Source organism: Ranitomeya variabilis, chromosome 3, assembly GCF_051348905.1.
Source record: "Ranitomeya variabilis isolate aRanVar5 chromosome 3, aRanVar5.hap1, whole genome shotgun sequence".
Classification (NCBI taxonomy): domain Eukaryota; kingdom Metazoa; phylum Chordata; class Amphibia; order Anura; family Dendrobatidae; genus Ranitomeya; species Ranitomeya variabilis.
Genome location: NC_135234.1, coordinates 626137135 through 626155267, shown reverse-complemented (window position 1 = coordinate 626155267; position 18133 = coordinate 626137135). Strand labels below are relative to the sequence as shown.

Here is an 18133-nt window from a genome sequence, read left to right as displayed (position 1 = left end):
GTGACACCCCACAGAGCCGGTTCATCTAAGAGACCCTATAAACAGGCTCAAGTCACCAGTCATACGGGTTTTGTCCTATCCTATCCGAGGGACAGAGAGAGATAATATCTGTGAGAACCTTATGTGAAGCTTCTAGCAGTAAGGGACTACACCACTACAGCGCAAAGGAAGGCTTCTACTTTCCACCTGGATAAGGGGACTCTGGACTTGCCTCCAAACTGGCCGGATCCTACCTGCCCTGTGATCCAGTGCTCTGGACTGTGGCTGCTGAAACCACCAGTAAACAAGGTAGAGAGACTGTAATCCTGTGTCCTCGTTCTTATCTGCACCTCTCACAATACCACCATCTACACACAGGGAGCCCTGGGGATATACTTCACATGTGGGAAGATATACCATCTAGCTGCCATAACATCACCCCAGCGGACCCTTTAAAGCAGCATCGGTCACCCTGACCGAATACCACAGGTGGCGTCACAAACATAAACTTTATCCATTTAAAGACCTTTCCCTTTTAGATGGGCGCCCAGGGCCACCGTGACATCCCCCTGTGAACACCACTGGACCCGGTACCGAGTACCCTCGGCCCTGGCGGGCGACTCTATGTGGGGGCCATTATAATATTTAGAGGGCTATGTGGAAGCCTTTATATTTTATGGAGGGCTATGAAGGGGCGATTAGACTGTATGCAAGCAGTTATACAGTGTGCATTTTTGTGTGCGGTCCGTCATATTGTGTTAAGGGCTGTGTGGGGGCGATAGCACCATTTGGAAGGATAGTGCGCGACATTATACAGTGTGGAGAAGTGGGGGGACATACTGTATGCTGGCCCATTTTATTGCATGGAGGGCTGTGTGGGGGTCACAGTTTGGTGATCATGCTGTGTTGGGGTCCGCATACTTAGCCAGGGGAGTTAGTGTGGGAGACAGTAGGGTCATCATACTGCGCATGTGGAGGGTAATGTGAAGGAATTCACTGTGGGGATAACAATAGTGTTTATGGGGCACTTTTGTTGGCATACTTTATGGGTACAATGAAAGGGGAACCTAGGGCTTGAGTAAAAGGAACATTACTTTTTAAAGGTTGCAAAGTTGTGAGATATGCTCTTCTTTGAACCTACCGAACATTTTTTTTTTTATATATTGTACGCCCCTTTATGGGTCTAATCCTTGTGCAGATCTGTGACATATCAACTGCACATCTGCAATAGGAATCCAAGTGGTCACCAAAGGAAAATCTGTGACGTGTGACCAAACCCTTTCTCTGTATGTATTACAAAGTCATGGAAATCATTCAAAGTAGAACTGTAACTAGAGGGGAAGAGGCATTTCCCTAAACTCTATAGCCAAGTGACCGACCAGTGTCTTCTTCTCACATGCAAACTTAAGATCTGCAGCGTCTAGCTCATAGTCCAGATGTCTCCAGCAGAGCAGCTACAGCAGTGACATTGAGTGTGAACACAAGTATAGCTGAGAGTGTGGGCTGGGTATAAGATGGCAGCAGATGACAGCGCTGGCAGCACTAGTGCTGAGGTGGACACGCTCACTCACACAGCAGCCCCGCAGGCTCCCGGTCCCGGGAGCATCAATGAATGAAGGTGTTCTGGGCGGGGACATTCAGGCAGGGGGCAGGAGTACGGGTGGGCGGGGCATGCAGTTCCTCCCCTCTCTCTTAGCCCCAGTCTCACCGCTCTCGGTCCTCTTCTCCTGGCAGCTGTCACCTTCCCTCCATCCCGTGTGCACCATGTTCCGGGCTCCTCTCCTGATGCTGCTCCTCTTCTCCTCCTCTGCACTGATCCGGGCGGACGCCGAGGAGGAGGACACTGAGAATGGCACCGAGATGGTGATTGAGACACTGGTGAGTACAGGGGGCACCGGTGCACGTGTAATGTCATCCACAGGTGGCAGCTGCCAGATCCCCCTACACACCCCAGTGCCATAACTCCCCCACTATACACACCAGCCCTATATCCCCCTGTACCATACCCTCTATACACCGGGCACCGTACCCCGGTACTACACCATATGCCCCGGGCAGTATCTGCCCACATACCGGGCCGCCAGGCTCCCTGTTCCTGCAGATACAATGGTACTTGTATGCAGACACTTATGTGCCCGCAGTGCCATGGTCCATTTACTGCTCATCTGTATGCCCAGTGTATGGGTGTGTGGTCATCGGCCCATCTGCCACCTGCTCTGTGTACCCCCTCTGTGCCCATTCTCTGCTGTGCCCGATCTGTGCCCATTCTCTGCTGTGCCCCTCGGTGCCCATTCTCTGTGTACCCCCTCTGTGCCCATTCTCTGTTGCACCCCCTCTGTGCCCATTCTCTGTTGCACCCCCTCTGTGCCCATTCTCTGCTGTGCCCCCTCTGTGCCCATTCTCTCTTTCTACGCCATCTGTGCACATTCTCTTTTGTACCCCCTCTGTGCCCATTCTCTGTTGCACCCCCTCTGTGCCCATTCTCTGCTGTGCCCCCTCTGTGCCCATTCTCTGCTGTGCCCCCTCTGTGCTCATTCTCTGTTGCACCCCCTCTGTGCCCATTCTCTGCTGTGCCCCCTCTGTGCCCATTCTCTGTTGCACCCCCTCTGTGCCCATTCTCTGCTGTGCCCCCTCTGTGCCCATTCTCTGTTGTGCCCCCTCTGTGCTCATCATGTCTGGTATTGTGCCATCTGTGTCTCTCTGATATTGTGCACGTTTGTGTTCATTCTCTCGTGTTGCCCCCACAACTACCACCTTGTGTCCATCTTTTACTGTAGTGTGCTCATCCTCTAAAGTGTTGTGCCGACCCCACTGGTACTGTGTCCTCTCTGTGCCATCCTCTCTAGTGTTGCCCACCCAACTGTTTCCATCCAAACTGGTGTTGTGTCCTTTCTGAGCCCATTCTCTCTGGTGTTGTGCCCGGTCTGAGACCATTCTCTCTGGTGTTGTGCCCGCTCTGAGCCCATTCTCTCTGGTATTGTGCCCGGTCTGTGCCCATTTTCTCTGGTGTTGTGCCCGTTCTGAGCCCATTCTCTCTGGTGTTGTGCCCGTTCTGTGCCCATTTTCTCTGGTGTTGTGCCCGTTCGGAGCCCATTCTCTCTGGGGTTGTGCCCGGTCTGAGCCCATTCTCTCTGGTGTTGTGCCCGCTCTGAGCCCATTCTCTCTGGTGTTGTGCCCGGTCTGTGCCCATTTTCTCTGGTGTTGTGCCCGTTCTGAGCCCATTCTCTCTGGTGTTGTGCCCGTTCTGTGCCCATTTTCTCTGGTGTTGTGCCCGGTCTGTGCCCATTCTCTCTGGTGTTGAGCCCATTCTCTCTGGTGTTGTGCCCATTCTCTCTGGGGTTGTGCCCGGTCTGAGCCCATTCTCTCTGGTGTTGTGCCCGCTCTGAGCCCATTCTCTCTGGTGTTGTGCCCGGTCTGAGCCCATTCTCTCTGGTGTTGTGCCCGTTCTGTGCCCATTTTCTCTGGTGTTGTGCCCGGTCTGTGCCCATTCTCTCTGGTGTTGAGCCCATTCTCTCTGGTGTTGTGCCCATTCTCTCTGGTGTTGTGCCCGGTCTGTGCCCATTCTCTCTGGTGTTGTGCCCGTTCTGTGCCCATTCTCTCAGGTGCTGTGTCCCCGGTGTCTCCTCTTGATGTCAGCCCTTTCTATCTTTGCACAGGTGAAGCCGGAGTCGTGTGTGGACACTGTGGAGTGGGGAGACACCATCCAGCTCCACTACACGGTGAGTCCCGGGCACTGCACCCCCGGCCACATCTGGGCCTCCGCGGTAACATCTGTAACAACAATCACACGTCAGCACTCGGCCCGGCCTGCACACCCCGGGGGAGGGGACCGTGCGACTGGGGGCGGAGAGCCCGCACTGAGGAGGCGCTCCACGTCACAGCACAGGAAAGCCAGCACTTACTACACTTCTCTGTCACCACTCGTGTCTGCCGCGTGGATGCACATTCCTCACTGAAAACAGCGGGAAAGCTATGTACGAGAGCTGAGGAGAATGGAGTCGCATGCAAACCAATCAGATCACGCCTTTCATTTGTGAATCCTCACATGTAGGGTGAGAGTAGGAATCCTATTGGTTACATGCTCACATGCACTTACGTTTTGTTTACATTATTTTTTAACCTCTTTCCACAGAGGCTAATTTTCATTTATTCACTTTTATCCATCTTTTCATCCCCCTATAAGAGCCATAACTTATTTTCACTTTAGCAGTATGAGAGATTATTTTTTTGCAGTAGAATTTATACTTTTGAATAAGACTATTCATTTTACTGTGCAATGTACGGAAAGCCAAGATTGGGGTGAAACGGTGAAAACAACCCACAACTCCACCATTATTTTTATTTTTTGGCTTTATTTTATGCCGTTCATTATGTAATAGTCCCATAACAATATTATTCTTCATATCACTATGATTATGGCGACTCTAAGGCTACTTTCACACTAGCGTCATGCACTGCACGTCGCTATGCATCATTTTGTAGAAAAAACGAATCCTGCAAAAGTGCTTGCAGGATGCGTTTTTTCTCCATAGACTAGCATTAGCGACGCAATGCAACACGTCGCAACCGTCGTGCGACGGTTGCGTCGGACCGTCGGCACAAAAAAACGTTACATGTAACTTTTTTTGTGCGTTGTTTGCAGCAATTCCGACCACCCATGCGCGGCCGGAACTCCGCCCCGCCTCCCCGCACCTCACAATGAGACAGCAGATGTGTTGAAAAACAGCATCCGCTGCCCCCGTTGTGCGGCGCTTCCACAGCTAGCGTCGGTTCACTGCAACGTCGCATAGCGACGTGTAGTGCACGACGCTAGTGTGAAAGTAGCCTAAACTGAAATACAGTAGATTGGGTTATTATTTTAGTGGTTAAGAAAAATTTGCCTTGTGACACCATTTTCTATTTTCCGTCCATGCAGCTGTGTGGCGAGCTGTCGTTATTATTGATCCTATTTCGGGGTACAGACAATGTTTTGAACATTTTTTAATTCATACATTTGTACGAATTTCTTACGCCCTACAGCGATGCCGATGAGAGAACACCAGAAAAAAAAGTCATACCAGATCATGCCACATTTTGAGATAAAAAATCACAGGACCCCAGAAAAACGTCACAAGCAAATACTTCTATGTTAATATAGACCTTTGGTAACATTTGCCCATAACACTTTTTGGGGAAACCATTCATAGAAAAATACCACAACTTCTCCCCAAAAAACGCTGTTTGTAAAACCATTGACTTGCGCATGAGCCATAATCCAGAGAACCCAAACTCGTTATTTCCTTCACTAATGGATACTGCGTTTTTGTTTTTCTTCCAAAATCCTTTTAACCATGAGGAAAACTCTTGAACTAGCACATTGACTTACATTGGTCTGTTTACAGGCTTTAAAATGACCAGAATTACCTTCTTTCAAAAGAAGCCTAGGGGTATGGCTTACACAACCTTTCTTCAGGCGATATTGGAGCTGCTCCGCTTCAAAGACCACCAAAAAAAGTGTTCAGAAACCAGTAAAAAGAATCTTCCTAATAATTTCTACTTAAAAAACGTCTTGCCGTGCACATGTTCAGGCTTTTAAGAGCCTGTTAGCCATTTCAAGTGTCCAAAGACACCAAGCAGTTAAAAGTAGTGAGTGGACTGTGGTTCAGGAGTTTTCCCCTTGGACAACGCTTCAGACTTTACAATAAGTGAATGAGAGGGCAAAAAAAATAAACACCCGGTAGACGCCTAGGCATCTTTTGGAGTGTTTTGTGAGCGTTTCCACCAAAAGGAATCCCCACAAAAAATACTTAAGAAAATGTCCTCAAAAAAGGTTTACAAATCGCTTCAGGAAACACCTGATAATATGCGCAAAAAGACGTTTTGGGCTACTTTCACACCATGAGCTTTTGCTGAGTTTTTGATGTTGCAGATTTCCTGCACCATTTCTGCAGCCATTGCATACAATAGGGTACTTGCATTTTTTGGAAAATACGCATTATAAAAACTCACTAAAAACTCGTCATTGGAACATAGCCTTACTATAAAAAAAAGGTGTTTGGAAAACATTTCCTGAAGCGGTTTCTGCTTCAAATCCTCATCAGTTTTGCCCACCTGGGAAAAAAAGTCCTGTGCACATACCCTTAGGGGTCATTCAGTTCGGGTGAAGAAATTTTTGGGTCCTATGCTATAGAGATTGCACACAGACCAACGCAAGTGAATGCTCTAATTCTCATGAACATTTTACTCAGCAAAAATCCAGCCTGCAGTATATTCTGACTCGTTTTTAAGATCATTATATTCAATGGATGCTTAAAAATACAGATGCCGTATGGACATCATGAATATAGTTTCTGTTTTTTAACTGATCCCTTGCAATTATTAACATAGAAACGGTTTGTGGTCTTGTATTTTTCTTTAAATTGTTGATGTAGAGGTCATGAGCATGCCATATGGATGTAAAGAACAGACATAATGGTGACATACGGGCGTTTAAACCGGTCTCACAGAACATCGTATGTATGAAAAATGAAAAGCAGACAATTTATTCATAGGTTCATCTGCACCCGGACTGATATACTTGTTAGGCTGGTTTCACGCATCCTGATATTTCCGGTACCGGTAAACACTGTACCGGAGATATCCGTGTCTGTGTGCTACATCCGAGTGGCAACCGTGTGCCGCATCAGGACCACACGGACAGCCGCCAGGAAGCAGCGCTACAGTAAGCGCAGTTCCCCTGCGTGTGGTGCTGAAGCCGGCTGTCATCCATTCTCCCGTGCTCTGCCGGCGAGCAGCGCGAGCAGGGGAAAGGGGATGTATGAAAAAAACAACGTGGGGTCCCCTTATATTTTACAACCATCCTGTCAAAACTCAGGTGCGGGCTGCTATTCTCAGGCTGGTAAGGGGTCATGGATATGCCCCCAACCTAAAAAAAAGCAGCCCGCAGCTGCCCAGAAAAGGCACATCTATTAGATGTGCCAATTTTGGAGCTTTGCCCGGTTCTTCCCACTTGCCCTGTAGCGGTGGCAAGTGGGGGTAATGAGGGGTTAATGTCACCTTCCTATTGTAAGGTGACATTAAGCCGGCTAAGACACCTATCCATTACAACTCCTAGAGTAGTTAAATGGTTAATAACACACAACACAGTAAGAAAAATGTCTTAATGAAATAAAACAATATACATATTTTTTCCATCTTTATTAATCTGCCATTCCAAGCAAAGCCATCGAACTCCTGGAAAAAAGTCAAAATAATAAACCAACAATATCCCATACCTGTCCGCCATACAGTCAGTTCCATGCAGTAATCCATATCTAGGGGCATTTACAGTTTACAACCGGGAGCACTGCTAATGTGACTGCTCCCAGCTGTAAAATACTGGGGAATTAATGAAATGCTGGGAGTGGAGCTTCAGTAACTAGCGGTGACGTCACCGAAGCTGCTGCTCCCTGGCGGCCTGAACTAAAATGAACTCTTCAGTGTGGGAAAATGCCAACTGATTTTCCCACTCTGAAGAGTTCATTTTAGTTCAGGCCGCCAGTGAGCGCAGCTTCAGTGACGTCACCGCTAGTCACTGAAGCTCCTCTCCCAGCGTTTCATTCATTCACCAGTAGTTTACATCCAGGAGCAGTCGCATTAGCAGCACTCCCGGTTGTAAACTGTAAATGCCCCCAGATATGGATTACGGTGTGGGACTTGACTGTACGGTAGACAGGTATGGGTATATTGTTGGTTTTTTATTTTAGCATTTATTACAGGAGATCGAGGGCTTCTCTTGGAATGGCAGAAGAATGAATATGGAAAAACTGTGTATATTGTTTTAATTCATTAAAAGACTTTATTCTTACTGTGTGTGTTTTATTAACCCTTTAACAAATGTAGGATTAGTATTGGATAGTTGTCTTATTGTAACCTCTCCATTACTAAGCCAGCTTAATGTCACCTTACAAGAGGAAGGTGACATTAACCCCTCATTACCCTACTTGCCACCACTACAGGGCAAGTATGAAGAACAGGGCAAAGCTCCAGAATTGGCACATCTAATAGATGCGCCTTTTCAATAGATGCGCTGTTAATGGCATTCCTGAATTGGTGTGCACATGCTGCGGAAAATTCCGTCCTTATTCTCCGCGTTTTATTTTCCACAGCATGTCAATTCTTTTTGCGGATCTGCAGCTTTTCTGCACCCATTGACTTCCATTGAGTCAGTCAAATCCGCAGCAAAACCGCAGGTGTAAAAAGGTTTGCGGATTTGCTGCAGTTGTGCTGGCAAAAACGCTGCAGAAAAGGAAGGAGGAAGAGTGTGTGGGCAGAGAATATGTGTGAGCGTAGAATATGTGCTGGTCTGTCTGCGGGTGTCTGTATGTGTGTGTCGCTGTGTGTGTGGATGTCTGCATGAGTGTGCGGGTGTATGCGGTAACGCTGCCGCCGGTACTGTCGGTCACAGCGCTGCGTGATCATGCTGGCAGATGTTAGCGTGATTCCGTAGCTGACTGTGACCCAGAGTGGTGACCTGCAGTAAAAAAAACAGGCATGGGCCAGTGAGACTACTGCTCCCATCCGGCTATGTCTGCTGTCACTGATAACAATGACAGCAGGTGCCGCTGATGGGAGAGTAGTAACATCTGCCAGCGCCTGTGCTCACAGTTAAAAAAATAAGAAAAGTAAAATTACATACATATTCACATAAAAATAAAAACCCATTATACTCACCGCACACCAAATCCTGACGACCTCGTCTCCTAAAAATAATGTAAAATAATAAACCAACATATACTCCCTGTCCGCCGTAGTCCAGATAAGGCTGGTGTCACACTTGCGTGTGCAATGCAAGAAACTCACGCTTCAATACTCGGGACTGCCGCCGGTGGTTCGGACTGGAGTGTTCAGCTGCATAGAAATACATTCAGCCACACACTCCGGTCTCGAGTGCCGGCGGCAGTGCCGGGTATTGATGCGAGTTTCTCACATTGCACACACAAGTGTGACACCGGCCTAATCCAGATTGTCCCATGGCGATCACACGTGTAGAACAGTCACATCCGGAGATGTGACCGCTCTACCCGGCCGCAGGCGATACACTGACAGGAGCTAATCGCTCCCGCAGTGTATCAGTTGATCAGCTCTCACTTGCGGCACCACTGCGTGGGAAAGTTTTCACACAGCGGTACTGCCATTAAGTGAGATCACCAGAGCTGGTGAACTCCAGTGAACTCTCACAGCACTGCAGTGATATACTGTGGAAGGGATTACCTCCTGTCAGTATATCACCGCAGGCTTGGTAGAGCGGTCACATCTGATGTGATTGTTCTACACTTGAGATCGTCATGGGACACTCGGTAATGGACTTCGTCGGACAGTGAGTATTATATGTTGGTTTATTATTTTATTTTTGTTGCAGGTGATTGAGGGCTTCAGTGGAATTAGGCGATGTTGTAAGTATGGTAAATTAATATTCAATAAAGAAGTCAGTGTGATTATTTCAAATAAAGGACTTTATTCTGGCTGTGTCTTTATTTACCATGTAAGTTTAGGGTTAGTAATGGATACTTCGCCATTACTAAGCCATGGGCTTGATGTCACCTGACAATACAAAGGTGACATCAACCCCACAAATATGAACCCCACTTGCCACCGCTACAGGGCAAGTGGGAAGAGCGAGGCTAAGTCCCAGAATTGGCACATCTTAGAAATGTGCCTTTTCTGCGGCGGCTGAGAGCTGATGGTTTTAGCCTGGGGGGACCAGTATACATGGCCCCTTTCCAGGCTATTAATATCAGCCCACAGCTGTCTGCCTAGCCTTTGCTGGTTCGATTTTATAAGGGGACCTCATGTCAATTTTTTTCTGGGGTTCCCCCGTAAACTAACCAGTAAAGGCTAAGCAAACAGCTGTGAGCTGCTATCAATAGCCTGGGAACCTTTATGACTATTGGATCCTTCTCAGAATATAAACATCAGCACACAGCCGTCGGCTTTCAGTCTGCTGGTTATTAAAATTATGTGGGAGACCATGCAATTTAAAAAAAGATTTTTTTGAAAAATAAACAGATATTGCATTTCACGCAGATTTCTGAGGGTATGTTCCCACAGTCAGTAAACGCTGCAGGTTGGACTCTGCGTACATCCACAGCGTCCAACCCACAGCATCCAGATGTTACAGCATAGTGGAGGGGATTTCAAGAAATCCCATGTCGACTATGCGTGCATCGGCGCCAACAGCTTCCTTGCGAAGACGGACATGCGGCACGTCTTTCCAGACCGAAGCCTGTCTTTATCTTGCAGAGACTCTCCGTCTCCGCAAGATAAATATCACCCGTCCAATGTATAGGGCGCTGTGATTCGACACGGTTCAATGAACACTTGCGTTCAAAATCCAGCAGTGGGTTGGACACAGCGGACATGTGCTGCATCCAAAGCGCTGCCGATTACTGACTGTGGGGGCGTAGCCTAATAAGGCTGGGGTCACACATGCGTGTTTTACGTACGTAAGAGCGCATAAACTACGTCCGTAAAACTCGCATTACATACGGCACAATGCTTCTCAATGGGGCTGCTCCTATTAGCCGTATATTACGGTTCAGTATTATACGGCTTTCTACGGCCGTACAAAATCGCAGCATGCTGCGTTTGTCAGCGTACTGCGCAAATAATACGCCAATGAAAGTCTATGGGGGCGAGAAAAATACGGATTCCACACGGACCAGCAGTGTGACTTGCGAGAAATACGCAGCGCTGTTAGTGAAAAGTCGGAAATTCAATTGCCGGCTTTTTCCTTCTCCTGCACAAACCCGACAGGATATGAGACATGGTTTACATACAGTAAACCATCTCCTATCCCCTTTTTTTTTGCATATTCCACACTACTAATGTTAGTAGTGTGTATGTGCAAAATTTCAGCGCTGTAGCTGCTAAAATAAAGGGTTAAATGGCGGAAAAAATTGGCGTGGGCTCCCGCGCAATTTTCTCCGCCAGAGTGGTAAAGCCAGTGACTGAGGGCAGATATTAATAGCCAGGAGAGGGTCCATGGTTATTGGCCCCCCCGTGGCTAAAAACATCTGCCCCCAGCCACCCCAGAAAAGGCACATCTGGAAGATGCGCCTATTCTGGCACTTGGCCACTCTCTTCCCACTCCCTGTAGCGGTGGGATATGGGGTAATGAAGGGTTAATGCCACCTTGCTATTGTAAGGTGACATTAAGCCAGATTAATAATGGAGAGGCGTCAATTATGACACCTATCCATTATTAATCTAATTGTTGGAAAGGGTTAAAAAACACACACACACATGATTTAAAAGGATTTACAGCGGTTGTTGTAATAATTTATTGTTCTCGCAATCCATTTGCAAACCCTCGCTTGGCAAAATAATAAACGCAGAAAATACATACCTTCTGATGTCAGATCACGTCCAACGATGTAATCCATCTGAAGGGGTTAACTAATATTACAGGCAGGAGCCCTGCTAATGCAGCTGTGCTCCGTGCCTGTAATCCCCAGCGAATGAATGAAATGTAGGTCATTGACCTACATTTCCTTCAGTCGCGGTGATGCGCCCCCTGGTGGATGTCCTCATATGACCTGGAGCGTGGGAAAAATTTCCCAGGCTGCAGTTCATGAGAACATCCACCAGAGGGCGCCTCACCGCGACTGAATGTAAGTATAGATCACTGCTTTCCTTTCAGCACCCGGGGGATTACAGGCACGAGCGAGTGGTTTATCGCAGCTCTGCCTGTAATATTAGTTAACCCCTTCATATGGATTACTTCGTGGGACATGATCTGACATCAGAAGGTATGTATCTTGTGCGTTTATTATTTTGCCAAGCGAGGGTTTGGAAATGGATTGCGAGAACAATAAATTATTACAACAACCGCTGTGTTTATTTCATTAAAATCCTTTTTAATCATGTGTGTGTGTGTTTTTTAACCCTTTCCTACAATTGCATTAATAATGGATAGGTGACATAATTGACGCCTCTCCATTATTAATCTGGCTTAATGTCACCTTACAATAGCAAGGTGGCATTAACCCTTCATTACCCCATATCCCACCGCTACAGGGAGTGGGAAGAGAGTGGCCAAGTGCCAGAATAGGCGCATCTTCCAGATGTGCCTTTTCTGGGGTGGCTGGGGGCAGATGTTTGTAGCCAGGGGGGGCCAATAACCATGGACCCTCTCCTGGCTATTAATATCTGCCCTCAGTCACTGGCTTTACCACTCTGGCGGAGAAAATTGCGCGGGAGCCCATGCCAATTTTTTCCGCCATTTAACCCTTTATTTCAGCAGCTACAGCGCTGAAATTTTGCACATACACACTACTAACATTAGTAGTGTGGAATATGCCAAAAAAAAGGGGATATGAGATGGTTTACTGTATGTAAACCATGTCTCATATCCTGTCGGGTTTGTGAAGGAGAAATGCAAAGCCGGCAATTGAATTACCGGCTTTTCACAGATATCGCGCTGAATGAAATCTAAATACAGAATATATATATATATGTGTCGCAATGACATATATATATATATATATATATATATATATATATATATATATATATATATATATATACTGTATATATGTTTTAATGAACATTTGAGCACATAAATCCATTAGATGTCGGTTTTGCAAGCCTGCGCGAAAATCTCGCAGTACGGATGCCATACGGATTACATACGGAGGATGCCATGCGCAAAATACGCTGACACACCCTGACTACGGATCAATATTTTGGGAACATTTCTCCATATTACGGCCGTAGTACGGACGTATAATACGTGGCGTATTGTCTTACGCCATGTGTGACCCCAGCCTAACAGTTGCTGTTTTGTTACAGAATATATAGGTTAATTATGTTAATGCCCCTACATAGGCTGGTGACTGTGTGTGTGTCTTTATTTAATTGTGTGTGGGTGTGTCTTTAGTTAATATTAATGAGGGTATCTGGCTGAAGACATTGAACAAGGAAATTACATCACTTTTTTTTTTTTTTTATAATAATATATCATTATTTAGCTTACAAATCCGCATGAAAATCCACATCAAATCCACGTGGAATTTCCACTGCGTTTTCAGCCAAGAGATGCAGAAAGGGTTAAATTAGTGCCCAAATTGCTCAGCATAATCACTCTTCATCTATCAATATAACTTTGTCAGCCAAAAACCAGAATACTCAATCACTTGTATCATAGGTGTAGTCCCAGCAGGATCTTCCACATTCCCACACACAATTGGGCTATTTCTTCTGAGAGCAGCTTCATTAGCTCAAAATTAGTTCAGGGTAAGGCTATGTTTCCACGGGGCGTAATCTCTGCGCTTTGGAAGCAGCGGATACCCCGCTCTGCCCAAAGCGCCGCCCCCTGTTGTACGCGTGGTGATTCCAGATGTGTTCATTGAACACATCTGGAATCACCGCATCATATTCATTGACTGTGTTATTTATCTTGCGGAGACAGAGCATCTCCGCAAGATAAATACACTGTGTTCCAAATTATTATGCACAAAGAGTTTAGGAGTATTAGGCCGGAGACACAGTGGTGCGAGATACGGCCGAGTCTCGCTGGTTAAAAGCAAGCTGTGGCACCAGCACTTCGGAGCGGAGCGTGCAGCTCCATGTATTGCTATGCAGCTGCACGCTCCGCTCCGGAGTGCCGGTGCCACAGCTTGCTTTTAACCAGCGAGACTCGGCCGTATCTCGCACCAGTGTGTCTCCGGCCTTAAGCTTAGAATTTTTTTGTTTGTCATTTAAACTGATTGATGGTGATGTGTGTCAGGGCTCTTTTTATCACTGAAAGCAATTGCAGATACCTGTGTAAATTAGTTTGGCAGGTGTGTCCAAATAAAGGCAAGACTACTTAAGAAGGCTGTTCCACATTATTAAGCAGCCTACATTTTTTGCCAAAATGGGAAAGAAAAAGGATGTGTCGGCTGCTGAGAAGCAACAAATTGTGGAGTATTTAGGTCAAGGTGCAGCGCCCCAGAGACCTGGTCGTTGCAGTAACATCGCTCCGCCGCTAAGGGGAGTGATGGTACGTCTGATGGCACTAAAGGAGTTCCCCTGACCAGGTATCACAGACACCAATACACTTCATAGTCTGGCCTCCAGGGGGAGCTAAAGGCGCTATGTATTAGGCCACTCCTCACAATCTGGTAAAACTGGGGGTTAGATAGGAAGTTAGGCAGAAAGCTGACTGGGTTGGAACCAAGCAACATCCTGTGGCAGAGGGTGTTGCAGAGGAAGATTCAGGGGGGTCCCTGTCAGGGGTGGGATCCTGACAGAGGCCTAGCGAACAGAAAAGAACATTAAGGAACCGAGCCTGCACTACATTGCGGCGGTATCTCAAGAAAGGACAAGAAGCGAGGTTTATTGTGGAGAGTGAGAAACGAGATCAAAGCAAAAAGGAGATAACACCAGTAGGAGTCGTGCTGTAAGATCGAGGCAACATCCTATTGAGGCGCGACTGTGGGGGAGGGTCGACGCTAGGGTCCCGGAAGAACTCCAGGCCTTCCCGTCAGAATCAGTTGTGAGGGAACATCAGAAACAGACACAACAGTTGTGAGGACTATCCCGTGGTGCTCAGCAGGGAAGTACTACAACACACAAGCGCTAGTTGGTAGGCACCGATTTCCACCTGCAAAGGGAACTCTGGATGTGCCATCGGACCGGCTGGACTCAGCCAGCCCGGTTAACAGTGCTCTGGATTGAGGATCCTGAAGCCTTCAGTAAAGAGGTAAAGAGACTGCAACCCTGTGTCCTCGTTATTCATCGCGACCTGCATCACGCACCACCACTTACAACAAACACGGCTAAGGCGCCAACAAGGAGGAGGTGGAGTAATGTTTTGGGCTGGAATCTTGGGGAGAGAGATTGTCGGCCCCTTTATGATCCCTGAAGGGGTAAAGATGAACTCCATAATCTATGTGGAGTTTCTAAAACAACACTTCCTGCCATGGTTCAAGAGGAAGAACCGTGCTTTCCGCAGCAAGATCATTTTCATGCACGATAATGCACCATCTCATGCTGCAAAAAACACATCTGCATCTCTGGCTGCTATGGGCATAAAAGAGGACAAACTTATGGTGTGGCCACCATCTTCCCCTGACCTCAACCCCATTGAGAACCTCTGGAGCATCATCAAAAGGAGTGTCTATGATGGCGGGAGGCAGTTCACATCTAAGCAACAGCTCTGGGAGGGTATTCTGTCCACATGCAAACCAATTGAAGCAGAAACCATCCAAAAACTGACATTCAATGGACGAGAGAGTTCAGAAGCTTCTTTCGAACAAGGGGTCCTATGTGCAAATGTAACATCACCTAGAATAAAGTTTTCACTTGAAAACTGTTTGATTTCATTTTGTAATAAGCTGATAATGCTTATAACTTCACAATTGACCATTTTTTTGTTCAAAATAAAATTAAAAAGGTTGAAAACTCTGCTGTGCATAATAATTTGGAACACGTATTTTGAGTGTTTATTTTTTTTTAAAAGATACTGTTTTCATAGGCAGTTTGTTCCAAAACATTGCAATTATACTAGAATAGTAGATGACTGGAAAATAATAATGACTGCAATTCAGATAGGTAATTTAGAGAAAATATGAGGAAATATTATTTGCATAATAATTTGGAACACAGTGTAGAGATGCTGCGGTCTGGAAAGACGCTCTGCATGTCCAGTTATGCAGAGCCGCCAGATGCGGCCCTGTACGCTTAGTGGAGATGGGATTTCATAAAATCCCCTCCATTATGATGTAACATCTGGACGCTGCGGATTGGACGTTGCGGCTGTAAGCAGTTTCCAATCCGCAGCAAATCCTGAACGAATCCTTAACATGGAAACATACCCTTAGGCGCCTTCATACATCAGGTTTTCTCGTACAAGTGCTTTCTGTGTTTTTCATGGATAGCACCTGTACCTATGATGGCCTATGGGGTGGTTCAAATGTCCAATTATTTCTTCAGACCGGCAGAGTGGTTTGCACTTCTCCAATATTGATCTGAATGTCGGATCACATTTGCCAATGTGAGTCTATGGATCAGCGAAAAGATTTGGAAGGCCCTGAATGCTATCCATGTGCTGTCCATTTTTCTAAGGGTACCGTCACACAGTGCAATTTTGATCGCTACGACGGCACGATTCGTGACGTTCCAGCGATGCATTTACGATATCGCTGTGTCTGACACGCTACTGCGATCCGGATCCCCGCTGAGAATCGTACGTCGTAGCAGATCGTTTGAAACTTTCTTTCGTCGTCTAGTGTCCCGCTGTGACGGCATGATTGCATCGTGTGACACAGGTTGTATACGATGTGCGCACAGTAACCAACGGCTTCTACATCGCAAATACGTCATGAAATTATCGCTCCAGCGCCGTGTATTGCAACGTGTGACCGCAGTATACGACGCTGGAGCGATACTTATACGACGCTGCAACGTCACGAATCGTGCCGTCGTAGCGATGAAAATGGCACTGTGTGACGGTACCCTAAGACTGATAGGAGAAGCTTGAGAAACCTGTTTTCCAAGAAAAACTGATGAAATTCTGAACAAACTTTAAAGGTATGTTCTCATGATGAGCTTTCGGTGCGTTTTTGATGTTGCTGAATTTCTGCACCTATTTTTAAATTAGGTTACTTACTTTTTTTCATTGCGTCTTTTTACCATGTGTTTTTATCGCATTTTCGACACTGCATTTTTTAGTCTCTTTTGTGTGTCATGCTATAAAGTTGTTTTTTTATACTTTTTATTCTTCCTGTTTTTTTGCTGTGCCAAAACTTTATTGATATACTGTACTTAGGTGCAGATTACATGCTTTTTTAATGCGTCTCCGCCGCACTAAAACCTCACGTACAGTGTTTTGCTGTGGATTTTCCATATCTAATGTAAGTCTATGGGGAAAATCTGCACAGAAAACTCAGCGTACCCACAAGAGAAATTGACACGTTGTGGATTTGAAACCTGCACTGCAGGTCAGTTTACACCGTGTTAAAAAGAAGCACAGCGGAATTGAGATTTCTATAAATCCCATCTGCTTTGCTGGAACTGTAAGATGCTGGGTTTTTGACGCAGCGAAAACATGCTGTGGCAAAAATGCACCAAAAGCTCATTATGGGAACGTCGCCTAATGGTAAAAACTGACACTGACCACACTGATGAAGCAGATCAAAAACACTGAGGAAACGTAGACTGTTTTTGCATATGAGAAAAATCAATGACTTGTGAATGAGCCCTGTAGGATATATTCAAGCATCTGTGTCTGTATGGCTACCCGTGTAAGGCCGGTTTCACACGTCAGTGATTCTGGTACGTGAGGTGTCAGTTTTCTCACGTACCGGAGACACTGACACACATAGACACATTAAAATCAATGTGTCTCTGCACATGTCAGCGTGTTTTTGCGGACCGTGTGTCCGCGTGCAAAACACGGAGACATGTCAGTGTTCGTGGGAGCGCACGGATCACACGGACCCATTAAAGTCAATGGGTCCGTGTAAAACACGTACCGCACACGGATGCTGTCCGTGTGCAGTCCGTATGCCGTGCAGGAGACAGCGCTACAGTAAGCGGTGTCCCCCCAGCTTGTGGTGCTGAAGCCGCCATTCATTTCTTCTCTCCAGCAGCGTTCGCTGGAGAGAAGAAATGAAAAATCATTGGATTTTGTTTTTTTTGCTGTAGAAATAAAGATCTTTGTTTCTCCCCCCCCCTCCCACCCCCTGTGCGCCCCCCCGCTGGAAAGAAAATACTCACCCGGCTCCCTCGAAGCGTCCTCTCCGCGCCGCAGCTTCTCCTGTATGCAGGGCCGGCTCCAGGTTTTTGAGGGCCCTGGGCGAACGAGTCTCAGTGGCCCCCTCCCCTTTAACACATACCACGATTCATGATGCACAGATAAGAAATAAAAGCCCGTGACGCAGTATATAACACACAGCCCGTGACGCAGTATATAACACACAGCCCACGCAGTATATAACACACAGCCCGTGACGCAGTATATAACGCACAGCCCGTGACGCAGTATATAACACACAGCCCACGCAGTATATAACGCACAGCCCACGCAGTATATAGCACACAGCCCACGCAGTATATAACACAGCCCACGCAGTATATAACGCACAGCCCACGCAGTATATAACACACAGCCCACGCAGTATATGACACACAGCCCGTGACGCAGTATATA

General features: G+C 46.7%; 1 protein-coding gene across 1 annotated transcript in view; it reads left to right on the top strand.

The window, feature by feature from the left end:
• Nucleotides 1-1662: 1662 nt before the first annotated feature.
• Nucleotides 1663-18133, top strand: part of FKBP11 (FKBP prolyl isomerase 11) — a 64068-nt gene continuing 47597 nt past the window's right edge. The window contains exons 1-2 of the mRNA XM_077297471.1: nt 1663-1857; nt 3636-3698. Of these exons, the coding sequence (XP_077153586.1) occupies nt 1744-1857; nt 3636-3698 (177 nt within the window). The 5' untranslated portion in view covers nt 1663-1743. The remainder of the gene's footprint in view (nt 1858-3635; nt 3699-18133) is intronic.